This window comes from Alnus glutinosa, chromosome 10, assembly GCF_958979055.1.
Source record: "Alnus glutinosa chromosome 10, dhAlnGlut1.1, whole genome shotgun sequence".
Lineage (NCBI taxonomy): Eukaryota > Viridiplantae > Streptophyta > Magnoliopsida > Fagales > Betulaceae > Alnus > Alnus glutinosa.
In genome coordinates, this window is record NC_084895.1 from 28,757,317 (window position 1) to 28,770,543 (window position 13,227).

General features: G+C 33.9%; 1 protein-coding gene across 1 annotated transcript; it reads left to right on the top strand.

Annotated features, from left to right (window-relative positions):
* The first annotated feature begins 339 nt into the window (after positions 1 to 339).
* On the top strand, positions 340 to 12,216 carry LOC133879663 (citrate synthase, mitochondrial). Its single transcript, XM_062318323.1, has 20 exons — positions 340 to 401; positions 649 to 709; positions 823 to 885; positions 1,560 to 1,601; positions 2,015 to 2,080; positions 2,206 to 2,271; positions 2,432 to 2,545; positions 3,040 to 3,103; positions 3,583 to 3,665; positions 4,560 to 4,609; positions 4,689 to 4,766; positions 5,239 to 5,367; positions 5,508 to 5,550; positions 5,787 to 5,873; positions 8,404 to 8,505; positions 10,279 to 10,386; positions 10,504 to 10,554; positions 11,479 to 11,552; positions 11,664 to 11,715; positions 11,805 to 12,216. The coding sequence occupies exons 2-20, from the start codon at positions 665 to 667 to the stop codon at positions 11,901 to 11,903; spliced, it is 1,416 nt and encodes a 471-aa protein (XP_062174307.1). The 5' UTR covers positions 340 to 401; positions 649 to 664; the 3' UTR covers positions 11,904 to 12,216.
* The last annotated feature ends 1,011 nt before the right edge of the window (positions 12,217 to 13,227 follow it).

The following is a 13,227-nucleotide window of genomic DNA, read 5'->3' on the forward strand; positions in this document are numbered from 1 at the left end:
ATTCATGAAGTAATGCTATATGCCATATAAATCTCTCTCAAAATTGATGTCGTAGAATCTAATAATTTTTGAATCAATTATTGTTGAAAAAAAATCTAATAGTTATTAAATTTTACTGCGTTAACTTCGTTGGATATTTACGTGACGATTGCGTGAAATATATTATTCGAAAGGAATCGAACATTGCGTTTGGTCAGCACTATTGTGAAGGGCAAACTGGATATAAATAGCAAAACAGGAGGTGATTTGTTTACTCCATTGTATAGGCTTAAGTTAACCACTTATTTCTATTCGTATTTTTACTGCTCCAACCACTATATATATATATATATATATATATATATATATATTTACAAGATCTCTCTACCTAGAGACAGCATTCTCTGACTTTTCGGCCATCGGTACGTCTCCTTTCCGGAATTCTCCATTTTGTTCTTCTTTGCAAATTTCCAACCGTTTCTATATGCTAGCACCGTACTTCGTTTTTTTTTTAGCAAATCGTCTCTAATACTGCTATTAATTTTATCATATCATCTTTGATCGCAAATGATCCCTCAAAACCCCAGAATACTCCGCGATCTTTTGTTTTTTGGAATGGAGATTTATTCTGATTATTTATGCGAATTCTCTTAATCTATTTGCGCGCAGATTAGCGTAGAGAGTGATGTTCAGAGGCGTGTCTTTGCTTTCCAAGCTGCGCTCTCGCATTGTAAGTTTCTCTTTTTCCTTTGCCACGAGGATTGAGAGATATTTCAGATTGATTGTGCTAGCACTTCTTCGAATTTGATTGAAATGGAAGTTGAAGATTACTTGAATTTGCAGGGCGAGCAGTCTACTCTCAAGAGTTCCGTTAGATGGCTCCAAATACAGAGCTCCTCTAATCTTGTAATCTTTCTTTCTCTCTCTCGTTTCTTATTTTTGTGAGTTCATTTACAATTAACATCTCAACTTTTCCTACTAAGAAGCATTGCCGGTTGTATGATGTGTGTTTCATGCAATTTTTTGCTATTTAATACTGTAATGATTTGAGGCTGAATCAATTTTTAGTGCCTTTAGTTGATGTATTTTTGCAACCTGCTCCTTAGACCCAGTTGGTTGCCGTATGCTATATATATGTTTTTTTTTTTTTTACAAGTAATCGAAATTTCATTAAAAAAAGCGAAGTACCCCAAATAAACAGGAAGTATACAAGAGAGACAACTAATAAAAAATATCAAGAAAATCATGAAAACTAATAATATGGTACATATTAGGGTACAGTAATACACAGCAATTGATTCTAAACCTAGGATTACTTCTGAAAACCCATTTGAACTGGATTCTACTTGTTCAGGTTGTCCTTCTACCGCTATGTATTTTACTTGTTTTTCCACTGCTTTACGAAAACTGCTCTGACTGTTAAAAGTTATCTACATGCTAGTGTATGAAAGTGGTAAAGCTTTTGAGCATATCTTGTGGGTTGTTATTGGTCAACGCTTGCTTGTATTTGGAAGTAATTGCTTGTTTTTGAAACGTTCTCTACCATAACCTTGCTCATACTAGTCATTTTTGCCAAACAGGACCTTCATTCTGAGTTGAAGGAGTTGATTCCTGAGCAACAGGTTTGTGTTACCAATTTTTACTTTTGACTGTAACTCATATTCCTGTTCCCTCCCCTCTTGTCCAATAAACTTGTTAGGTTTTTATTAGTAGTATTCTTCTGTTTTCAGTTTTCTGCTTTTGAGTACCAGTTGTGATACAACGTGTGTATCTGTTTGATCTCCTATTCTTGCATTTTGTGTAGTGCTGTAAATGGCATGTGCGTTTGATGAGAGAGCTAATTAAGAATCCTTTCCCTTTTCATTGCTAAGGATTCAACCTGTATCAGACTAGAGTGTGTTTTGGTGTTACAATTCTAGACTAGTTGAATATGCTACAAATGATCATGCTCGTGATCATGGCTTGTAAAGTATTTTTGAAATAATCTTCATTATAAGTTCATTTTCTCAGTTTTTTTAATTTTATTTGGTTACAGGAGCGCCTGAAGAAATTTAAGGCAGAACATGGAAAGGTTCAACTTGGAAATATCACCGTTGATATGGTACATATGCTTTTGTAACATTTGTGTTCATTCTATTGCTTCTATCTAATATCAATGGCAGAAACGAGATATAATAGTATTTTTGTAACTTCTCATTGATTTATTTGTTTATCACAATTGGCAAGGTGCTTGGTGGAATGAGAGGAATGACAGGGTTACTGTGGGAAACTTCATTACTTGACCCAGATGAGGTATACCTTTCAATTACCAAATCTTGATCGTTTTCATGATGAATTTCATTGAAGTATATATCTTCTTTTGCTTGAATTTTAATGATTAATTGATGAAATATTGGACATGACTCAAGTTCTATCTGTTATAAATCTGAAAGGTTGGCTTCTGATCTTACAGGGAATTCGCTTTAGAGGTTTGTCAATCCCAGAATGTCAGAAGTTATTACCAGCTGCAAAGCCCGAAGGAGAACCCTTGCCTGAGGGTCTGCTCTGGCTTCTTTTGACAGGAAAGGTGTGTGATTCTTATGTTTGAGACAAAACACAAGGATATATAGGATATATGGAGAATATACTTATCAAAAGGATATATGGAGAATACAATCCATATTAGAAAATAGGGGAAGTTACATGTAAAGGTGTGCGAGCAAAACTGTCACCATCACTACCACCTCCACCATGACACCATTCAACACCGTTCAAACACCATCGTCGAGTTATTTCCAGAGTCATTACCATCATCATTGTAACTTGTAACTAGCATAATCTATGTACTTTTTTAATTTTTGAATATACTCAACCAAATAATGAAAATTTAATGGAATTGAAATTTCCATAAATTTAAATTCAAAATTTGAAAATTTCGGGAGTAGTTTTTTTTAAAAAAAATATATTTTTTTTATTCATAAAAAAAATTCTTGAGTTTTTCGACTTGTGCAAGACTACATCCAAATATAACCTTAATGTTTTCAAAGGTTTTGGTGTACTCCCAACATTTTTTTTTCTCAGGTACCAAGCAAAGAGCAAGTAGATGCGTTATCCAAGGAATTGCGAAGTCGTGCAAGCGTTCCAGGTTCTGTAGCGTATTTTCTTACATTGAACTAATTATAATTTAGTTATACTTATATAGAATAGCAAATGGTCATAACTCGATTTTCTACTGATAGCTTCGGTAATAAGTCAACCCCAAGTGGTTGGGATGATATCTTTTTCATTGAGTGCATTTGCATTATTCTTTATATTAATCATCATCAAAACACCACAACGTTATTGCTGAATCCTTAATTGAACCTGTTCTATTTTTAAATATTTCTTTCTAATGTATGATAAGAAAAAAGTCCAAGTGCTAGTTTCATCACAACCAGGAATGACTACGTCTGAGCGTTTTATTACAGCATGTATGTTATTTTCATTTTATATATACAATCCTTCCGGCTTGAAATCTATTGTGCTGGGTTCACTCAAGTTTCTCTGCCAACTTTCAACTCAAAATGCTCCCTTGTCGTCAGGCGCATTGCAAACAAGTTCATTGTGCATCATTTCTGGTTGCAGATTATGCATTCAAGGCCATTGATGCTCTACCTGTTACAGCTCATCCAATGACTCAGTTTGCAACGGGTGTTATGGCCCTCCAGGTTGATAAATGGACTTCTGAACATAATTTCTTTTTTTAATGTTTTACTTTTTTGGTTCTTTTGTAAGTCAGCCTCTTCTCTGTCAATTAAAATTTGCATCACTATAACCGAGCATTTGGTTTGACTCTGGTTGTTGCAACATCATAATAGAATCTTTGATTTCCTCCTTATCTATAGAATCTCTGGGCTTCTTTTTTCAATTCATTTCCCCAAATAGTAATTTTGAAACCCTTCTTTATCGTTCTTCATCAAAGAGAGTTTATAAAGGACCAACTTGATTGCTCTCTGATTCAGGGGTAATCAACTGAAATTTATTAGAAGAGTTTCTATTTTTCTTGCAGCTTCTGATGTGTTTTTGTTTTGCTTGATCTTAGTGGTCTATGTGATGAAGGCCACTTTTCTTACCTCAGAATTTCATGTGTTAGAGCTATTGCTCAATCTTTATGCTTCTTTGGGGTTCTTCTTCATGAGCTGCTTATCTTGTGTAGTTTCATTTTGGAGTAGATATTAGTTTTCTTTTCCTTGCTTTTCATTCTTCTCTTTATAAAGGGAAACTCATAAATGAAGTAGTGGTCTATGTGATGAAGGCCAATTTTCTTACCTCAGAATTTCATGTGTTAGAGCTATTGCTCAATCTTTATGATTCTTTGGGGTTCTTCTTCATGAGCTGCTTATCTTGTGTAGTTTCATTTTGGAGTAGATATTAGTTTTCTTTTCCTTGCTTTTCATTCTTCTCTTTATAAAGGGAAACTCATAAATGAAGTAATGGGAAACTCAATAATTAAACTGGAAGATGATAAATTGACTTCTCTCTAAACTTTTGGTTGGTTTTGTTGAGTTTCTGAACGTAGACGAGAAACTTACAAGTATTCAATGACTTGAAACTGTCTTCAGGTTCAGAGTGAATTCCAGAAGGCATATGAGAAGGGAATTCATAGATCAAAGTAATGTTCTTTGAACTGTGTATGTTTTTCTTATTTGACCTATTAAGTTACACAAGCATGTCGATACTTTTGTCTCTAGGTACTGGGAGCCAACATACGAAGACTCTCTTAATTTGATTGCTCGAGTGCCAGTTGTGGCTGCTTATGTGTATCGCAGGTCAGTAAGGATTTGATTCCTGATTTATGTTGCGTTTTGGACTGGGTCTGTTTTTTTTTTTTTGGTAAGTATATTTTGGACTGGATCTAGAATGATGTAAACTAAGGGTTAGGGTTATAAAAGCTTTTGTAAATGATTAAATGCAAGCATAGGTGAAATTTGTTTCTTACAAACGAAGTATCTGTATCTTTGCGAATGAAACGAACTTGGCCTGTATATGGTCAAACATAATCATTGACTTCTTGACATGGATCTCTCTCTCTCTCTCTCTCTCTCTCTCTCTCTCTCTCTCTCTCCCCCCTATGGGTGCGACTCTCCCCTATTCTCTCTGTATTTTTTTTTTTTTGGTTAAGTAGCTTTTGGACTTGATAGATGTCTATATCTGACCAGTCTCCACGGACTTTTTACTTGATAGTGTTTTTGAATTGTCTTATATCATATTGAGATTAATTTTGTTTGTATGTCTGTGAAGGATATACAAAGATGGACAATTTATACCGCTGGATGACTCACTGGATTATGGTGGAAATTTCTCGCACATGTTGGGGTTTGATAGTCCCAAAATGCAAGAGCTTATGAGGCTTTATGTCACTATCCACAGGTTTGTATATATTTATTTCTTCTAAAACATGACATAGATTACATTTGATATCACTTTATATGATTCATCTTCACTATAACATATTGGTATACAGAGAACACTCAGGTGACTTTAACATGTCATACAAAATTGTTTTGCAGTGATCATGAAGGTGGCAATGTCAGTGCTCACACTGGCCACCTGGTAAGTTACCCTTTTTTTTTTTTCTGAGCATTTTATTTGAAGTGTTTATTTTATGGCGTTTCTTAAAATGCAGAATTTTCTGACTTATACTGGAGTTATGTAATAAGAATCCCAAAATATATTTATCAGTCCTAAAACTTGTGATATTCATTGATTTTATGACCTTTTTTTTTGTTCATCTTAAACATTTTATCCTGCTAAATGCTGATGTTCAGTTGATGTCAAACTGAATTCAGGTTGCTAGTGCACTTTCAGATCCTTACCTTTCATTTGCTGCTGCATTAAATGGTTTGGCTGGACCACTCCATGGTTTGGCTAATCAGGTATGATATCTTCTGTTGTGACATTATATATTATCTTTTCTTCTAGAAGAAATTGCTACATCTTTCCTTTTTTCTTTTTCTTTTAATAATACTTATTGGTAACTGTCAATATGTAGAGATGATACAACTTATAAAAAATAAAATAAAATGTAGAGATTCAACAAGAATCTACTTTTACAAAATCAAGACAATAAATGTACAATTTGACTTTGAATTCAACTTATCTCTTCCATTTGTCGAAACTATCAAACACATCTATCATCTTCATGAAGCTTCTACCAACTCTCAGACTTCCCTTTCTCCAACGTCTGAATGAAATTTCCATCTCCATCTATGTTTGAAAACCACAATTTGAACACCATTTTCAGTCAAATAGTGAAACACAAATTGACTGATCACCACCTTCTGCTTCGGCTTTACCATCAATGTGAGATTCTCAACCCATACAAGATTCTTCTTTCCATAGTTAAAGTTGCTGAACAATTCCATTTGGGTTGATTGAGGAATTCGACCTGGATCAAAACTCCATCTGCCACACCAATGAAAGAAGACACCATTAAGGAACTTCCTATTTAGCTTTTTATCAAACAACTTCACCGCATCAGAAGGCCTCTCAAAAATTTTCACAATGGCCATGGGATGCTAGTAGTTGAATTGGTTACTGCAATTGAGCTGAGCGACTGTTACAATTCAGTTAGTTAGTTGGGTTGAGGAGAATTGTATAAAAGGCTGCTTCTTGTTAGAGAAAGGGATGAAAATTGTTATGATCTTGCATTAGCTTTAGTGATTAGTTCTTGAATAGCTTAGCGATTAGATTAGTGATAATGGGAGGTCCGATCTACCTCGAATCAGATCATACTTGTAATTCTCCATTTCCATTGATTTTCAATACAACCTTCATCCATTGAATTCATTATTCTTTATAGAAAATTACAAGAAATATCCTTAAGTAACACTCACTTGTAATGAACTTTCTTATTTATAGGATATTTTCTATGATTTAGATGGAAATTGATATGAAATTGGAATGGATATTAATGGATTTGTAGAATGAAAGAATGGAATGGATAAACTGAATATTGAAATTGATAAAAGGTTGACTAATTCGAGCTTAGTCGGGCTCCAAGAATGGGTGATTCGAGCTCAACCCAAAGGCTCCAAAAACTACAATTCTAAGAAAACACTTCAACACTTTCGATAACTATCTCTATACTCCTTTTAGGCTTTTATACCTCATATACCTTCTAACTAACTAACTAACTAACTAACAACTAAGCTCATTATTACATTTATATCCCTTATCTCTTATATCCGTTACACATGCTTGTACTTCAAGGTTAATGCAAATAATCTTTAATGTTACTTGTATATACTGTGGCAATAACTTCATAGGTTCTTCGTACCTCAAAAGATGTCGATTGTATACTTCACTGTACATACTGTTGTCATATCTTCATTGTATGTTCTTGTATAATATTTTTGTGCCTTCTAGTAAAAACTTGTTCTGAAATTCTAAGGGTGAAACAAGAAAGTTAAGCCTTTGTTTGGGTCATAGATTAGCCAACCTAATTGATTGAACTTACGGTAAAGCACTGAAGCTGGACCAAATTTCACGGAGACCTGTTTGAGCTCTACTTGTTTTGTGTCTGGTCAAATCTGTACTTGGCTTAGTTCACCTGTTGAAATAATAATGCCAGACAGACACATGCATATGCATGTATTTATGTATCTGGAGTATTGTATATTCTTGGTAAATTTTTTGAAATGGAAGTATCTATACTTTTATTCTCTTAAAGACCAAAAAAAAAGTTATGGATCTGCTAACTTCTCAATGAAATTAGAAAAAGCTTCATGACTTGTTTATATCAATATCAAATTTAGCTGGATAACTTTTAAATATGTGAATTGAAGGTCCGTTAATATTCACATTCATGGTAGTTTTGTTAATGATGTACCTATAAAAAAAAAAGGTTTTGTTAATGATGCTTTATTCTGTTGATGGATATCCGTAAGATACATGTTACTGTGATATTTGAGATCGTTCTGTGATTGGATGACTATATTAGGCATATTACATACTTTTTCAGATTGTTATGACCTTTAAAATTTTTGATTATAATGGTTAGGAAAAACTTTTGTATACTGCATGTATACTTGGGTGTTTTCTTTTTTCTTCATAGGTTTATTTCTTCTAGATAAGCATTAAAAAAATCAGGTTTTTCGAAATAAAAATCGAACGACAAAATGTTTAATGAAAATATTTACTTATAAAAAAAAATCGTGTACCTACTTTTTCTTAATATGTTTATTATGTATCAAGAGAATATGGTTGTTTTGCATTTTGTATAACTTAGTTAGCAGTAGCAGGATTAAATATCATAATTGCTTCAGTCTTTTGGCTGTATCATGTCTAGTTTGATTAGTCTAGCAACACTTCCTAATTTCTGATCGTGGGGTTAGATCTCCTTTCTGTTCGCAGATGATTGTTATTGCCTTTCCCCTGCTGATTTCCATGATATTGTGATTGCAGGAAGTTCTTCTATGGATCAAATCTGTAGTAGATGAGTGTGGAGAGATCATAACCACAGAACAGTTGAAAAAGTATGTCTGGGAAACCTTAAAAAGTGGCAAGGTAAATATTTTCTTAAGAGTTATTTGTTAAATCACCACTTATTCCAAAACTTAAGCTGATAAGAAGGAATGAATTTAATCATTTAATTTATATTATAACATTATTGCTCTTTAGTCATCAGTTTTAATTTAGCATAGCACATGCTTATCTGGGTTGGCATTGACAATTGAACTACATGTAGATGGTTCTGCTCACTTATTTGTTGTAATTCTAGTTAAAAACTCTATTCTGTTTCTTCCATAACCAGTCTAGCATACAGTTTTATGTTGAAAGTAGAAAGAAAGTCTCTAGTTCCCACTCATTTAAATTTCAGGCCATTTGCAGCATATCTTGCTGGTGGTTATTTCAACCACTATAAATGTTTATTTGAACCTCTTCCATCTTCCTATGTCTTTATGTAAAGTACAAATGCCAAATGGCCGCACCGAACAAGAGAATAGCTCTTCATTCGTCTTATGGAACAAATTTTCTTTTTCTTTTTCTTTAAATTTTCGGTCTTGTTATTGATGCAATATCAGTTTCTTCATATCTCATCATCTTCAATTGTATGGTTGGATGGCTGCTTTTGCAGAATTCGTGTTTTCTTCTTTAAATTTTATGGATCTTTTGAATTTTCATGAGTAACTTTTAGTAGAATCTCTTGTATACACCTTGTATAGATGTTGTCTTTCATAGCAATTTTTTTTTTCTTCTTTTAATTTTCAATCTTGTTGCTGACGCTGTATCAGTTTCTTTTTTATATCTCATCATCTTCAACTGTATGGTTGGATGACTACTTTTGGCAGCATTCATATTCCTTCTATAAATTTTATGGATCTTTTGAATTTTCATGTGTAACTTTTAGGAGAATCTTGTGTATGCCTTGGTTAGATGTTTTTATTTATTTATTTATTTTATTTATAAATATTTTAATTTTCAATCTTTTTGACACTTCGTGTGTAACTTTTAGGAAAATCTCTTTGATACACGTTGTATAGATGATTTATTTATTTTTTCATTCTCAATAGAATCTCTGCCTTGAATTTGTTTTCTTCAAAAAATTATTTCATGGTTCTCACTTAGTCTTCTTTGAGATTGGATCTATTCAACTTTATAGTAGTGCTGCTTTGGATTTACAGCTTAATCCATAAAATGCCCCATATATGCTCAGCAGTTTCTCTTTCAGTCAATTAAGATATTTAATTCTAGTTACCCCAAGGGGTTGGCTCAAGTGGTAAGGGCCTTGGTCTTGGTGGCATTTCCATTAAGTCTAAGGTTCGAATCCCCTTAAGTGTAAACAATTTCTTGGGGCCAGCCCGCTGGCAAAGTCAGAGTATTACCCGATCCATGTAGAGGGGGCGCTTTGCATGGATCCGAGGTTTACCTGACAAGAGTATGGGTATACGAAGTGGCCCTGCTTTGCAAGGGTTCCTTTTCATCAAATAAAGATATTCAATTCTAGGGAGGAAAACAAAATGCTTACTGAAATGGAATAGGTAACTGTGGTAACTTTGCATATTCAAGTTTAGTATTTGTGCTGCTGATTATGTAAGAGTTTGTCAAAATCCTTTTTTGTGTATAAACTCTTTTCTCATCCTGCATCATTTTGTCAACGGAGGGAGGGAGGGAGCGAAAGTTGCAGTATTAATAATTACTTACTACTTGAGGTCTTTTTATTTTTTATTTAATTTTTCTTTTGGGTTGTTGGAAGTCTTGGTCTGACAAACTGCTGAAATTATTTTTTATTATTTTTTTTAATCTCAACTTCACGTTATTTCTTTTGTGAATTTGCAGGTTGTTCCTGGATTTGGGCATGGAGTTTTGCGTAAGACGGATCCAAGATACACATGTCAGAGAGAGTTTGCATTGAAGCACTTGCCTGATGATCCGCTGTTCCAGCTGGTTATTCCTCATACCCTGATAATGGAACCTTAACTAGGGTGTACCATATAATGGCACACATGCATTTTGTTTGGTACTTGATTTCTTAATGAGCTAATCTAACATTGACTATCACAGGTTTCCAAGCTTTATGAAGTCGTGCCTCCCATTCTTACTGAGCTAGGCAAGGTAATTTGCTAATGTTTGCTGTGAGTACAAAATACATCGACTGATACGTATGTTACTGAAACTCAGTGAATGCACATTATTATTTGTCTTTCACAAATATTTAGGTAGAAATAATCTTGAGAGCAGGAGATATGGGAAAAACTTTTTAGACATGATAGAAGGTTCCATAAGATTATCTTTTGTTTCTGTAATGTCATAATGTGGTTGAAATTCAAAGTCAACTAATTAAATCAAGATTAATAGCTAATTGTTTTTTTGTTTTTTAATAAGTAATGCAAATTCATTATAAGCGTATTGGGGCGCAACCCTAGTACACATGAATTATACAAGAGAACCCCTAAAGAATAGAAAAAGAACAAAATTCCAAAAAGGCAAAAACTCTGAAAAATTTGAACAAACAAACAATTCCATGCTAATCTCCATATATTTATAATGGGATTGTATCATTTTCTTCTTCTGCTCTAACAACACAGTCTCATGATTCTCAAAGCTCCTAACATTCTACTCTCTCCAAAGACACCACATTAAGCACAAAAGAGCCAACCTCCACATTTTCGAAGTATTGCAGTTTCCCATCAACTGATTGTGAAAGTATACATAAGAATATATTTGTTTGTGTTTGTGTAAATATTGTAAAAGTGATTGCAAAACCCATTAAAAAATGAAATGGTACACTTAGGTGGTCCAACCTATGCTCCTATTTTTCCCTCCCCATCTATGTTTCTGTGTCTGTCATGTCTCTCCTATTAGAAGTTGGAGCGACTTTTTCCTTCTTTTTTTCTGGAAAAGTAGAGCTTTGACTTGCAAGCTATTTGCTGAATTGAAATATTTTTCTTCAAGATCATCAGTATTCTATGGTTTCTTCTAATCAAGCTAAATGGGGATTTAATGCTGAATGCATTTGGGATTTTGCAATGGTTGTAGGTCAAAAACCCATGGCCCAATGTTGATGCTCATAGTGGGGTGCTGCTGAACCATTTTGGTTTAACCGAAGCAAGGTATGATATTTTGTTTACCTTTGGAACTTTTTGAGCTGTGATTATTTTTCATTGGGCCATTTTTACTTTTAAAGAGAGATGATGATGTGTTTCAACATTAACCGTGGGCAGATATTTTACTGTCCTTTTTGGTGTATCAAGAAGTATCGGGATTGGCTCACAGGTTCGATTTGCCCCTACTTTATATTTTCAGTTATTCACAAATGTTCCTTTGAGTTGATTTCAATTGTATTTTTCCCTTGTGATGTTCAGCTGATATGGGACCGAGCTCTTGGATTGCCCCTTGAGAGGCCAAAAAGTGTTACAATGGATTGGCTTGACAGTTATTGCAAGAAGGCAGCGTCACCTTGAAAATTGATGGCGTGTGTTGCATCAATTAGTCTGTAATAAAGTCTGAACAGGCCTGGATTTTGCAACAAATGAAGGGACAATCAGTTGTCAGCCCTCTTGTTTTTGTCAGATTACGATGAAAATGAATTAACCTTTTGGAAATTTGAGTTCCCCCTTACAAATTTTGAGTTTAGTTAGAAAGAGCGTTGTTGTGCTCTATTGACCAACCTCAAATTTGGTTGATATAGACCAACTTTGTGCGATAAATGTAAAGTGGAACTACACAAATCATTCTGTATTGGATGCCTCTTAATAAAAGATGTTAGTTGCCAAATGGGTATTATACTACAACATTTCGCGCCCTCAGTCTAATAATAAGCTAGTAGCTTGACCTCTAATCTCACTTGTACCTGGAACATTTTGTCTTAGTTGTGTGCCTTGTTTAAGTAGCATAGCCATTACTTGTTATCTGACTAAATGGCTAATTCTTATTTCACATTTTTCAGGAAAATGTCAGCCTTCCTCCTATTTTACCCACCCTTTTACATGACACAGCCACGCAAGATCTTTCAATTTTTATTTATTTATTTATTTAATTAATGTGACAATGTCGTGCTGTCACTAGGGGTAAAAATGTGGATGGGACGCGGTTATTAACAATATTTGTATATGTATAATGTGGTTATTATTTCTAGGTATTCGCATTCGTGTCATGCGATTACTATTTGTATCCGTGCGGTTATTGCGGGTATTAAATTCAGTTATTATTTGCATACGAGGTAATTGGTATTTTGGATTTCTATCTAAATCTAATATATAAAATTAAATAATGCGGTTATTATTATATGCAAGCTTAAAGAAATTAAGAGTTACACAATTTACGATTATCAATCATAAATAGTTATTGTCTTATAGAAAATATAAAAAACTCTCTTATTGGTAGGCGCCACTACTAAATTGAGTAGTTGGGGGTGGTGGCCGACCAAAGATGGTGCAAATGGTTTGTGCCACATCAAGGAGTAAAGGGATGGGATTATAATTTTTTTCTTTTTTAATTAAAAAAGAAGAAGATTAGTCTAGCAGTTTGATAAACCTAAGTGTCACATCTTTCAGTTTCATAGGGCTAAATAAAAAATGACCGTTGGTTGAAGAGACTAAAGTATATTGATTTTTTTTTTTAGAGGCTATGGCCTATTATGGGTAAAAGTCGTCATTGTTGTTAGCCAAACGAAAAGAAAGAAAGAAAGAAAGAAAGAAAGTGGTAGCATTAAGATTGTGCGCATTTTTTGCATCCCGATTTTGTGCTACGCAAAGTTGCAGATGAGAAGGTTGAGAAAGTCACATA

Coding starts and splice junctions, on each gene's coding strand:
- LOC133879663 (XM_062318323.1), top strand. CDS start 665: ATGTTCAGAGGCGTGTCTTTGCTTTCCAAGCTGCGCTCTCGCATT. Junction 2,081..2,205: donor GAAATATCACCGTTGATATG/GTACATATGCTT, acceptor ACAATTGGCAAG/GTGCTTGGTGGAATGAGAGG. Junction 5,551..5,786: donor GTGCTCACACTGGCCACCTG/GTAAGTTACCCT, acceptor AACTGAATTCAG/GTTGCTAGTGCACTTTCAGA.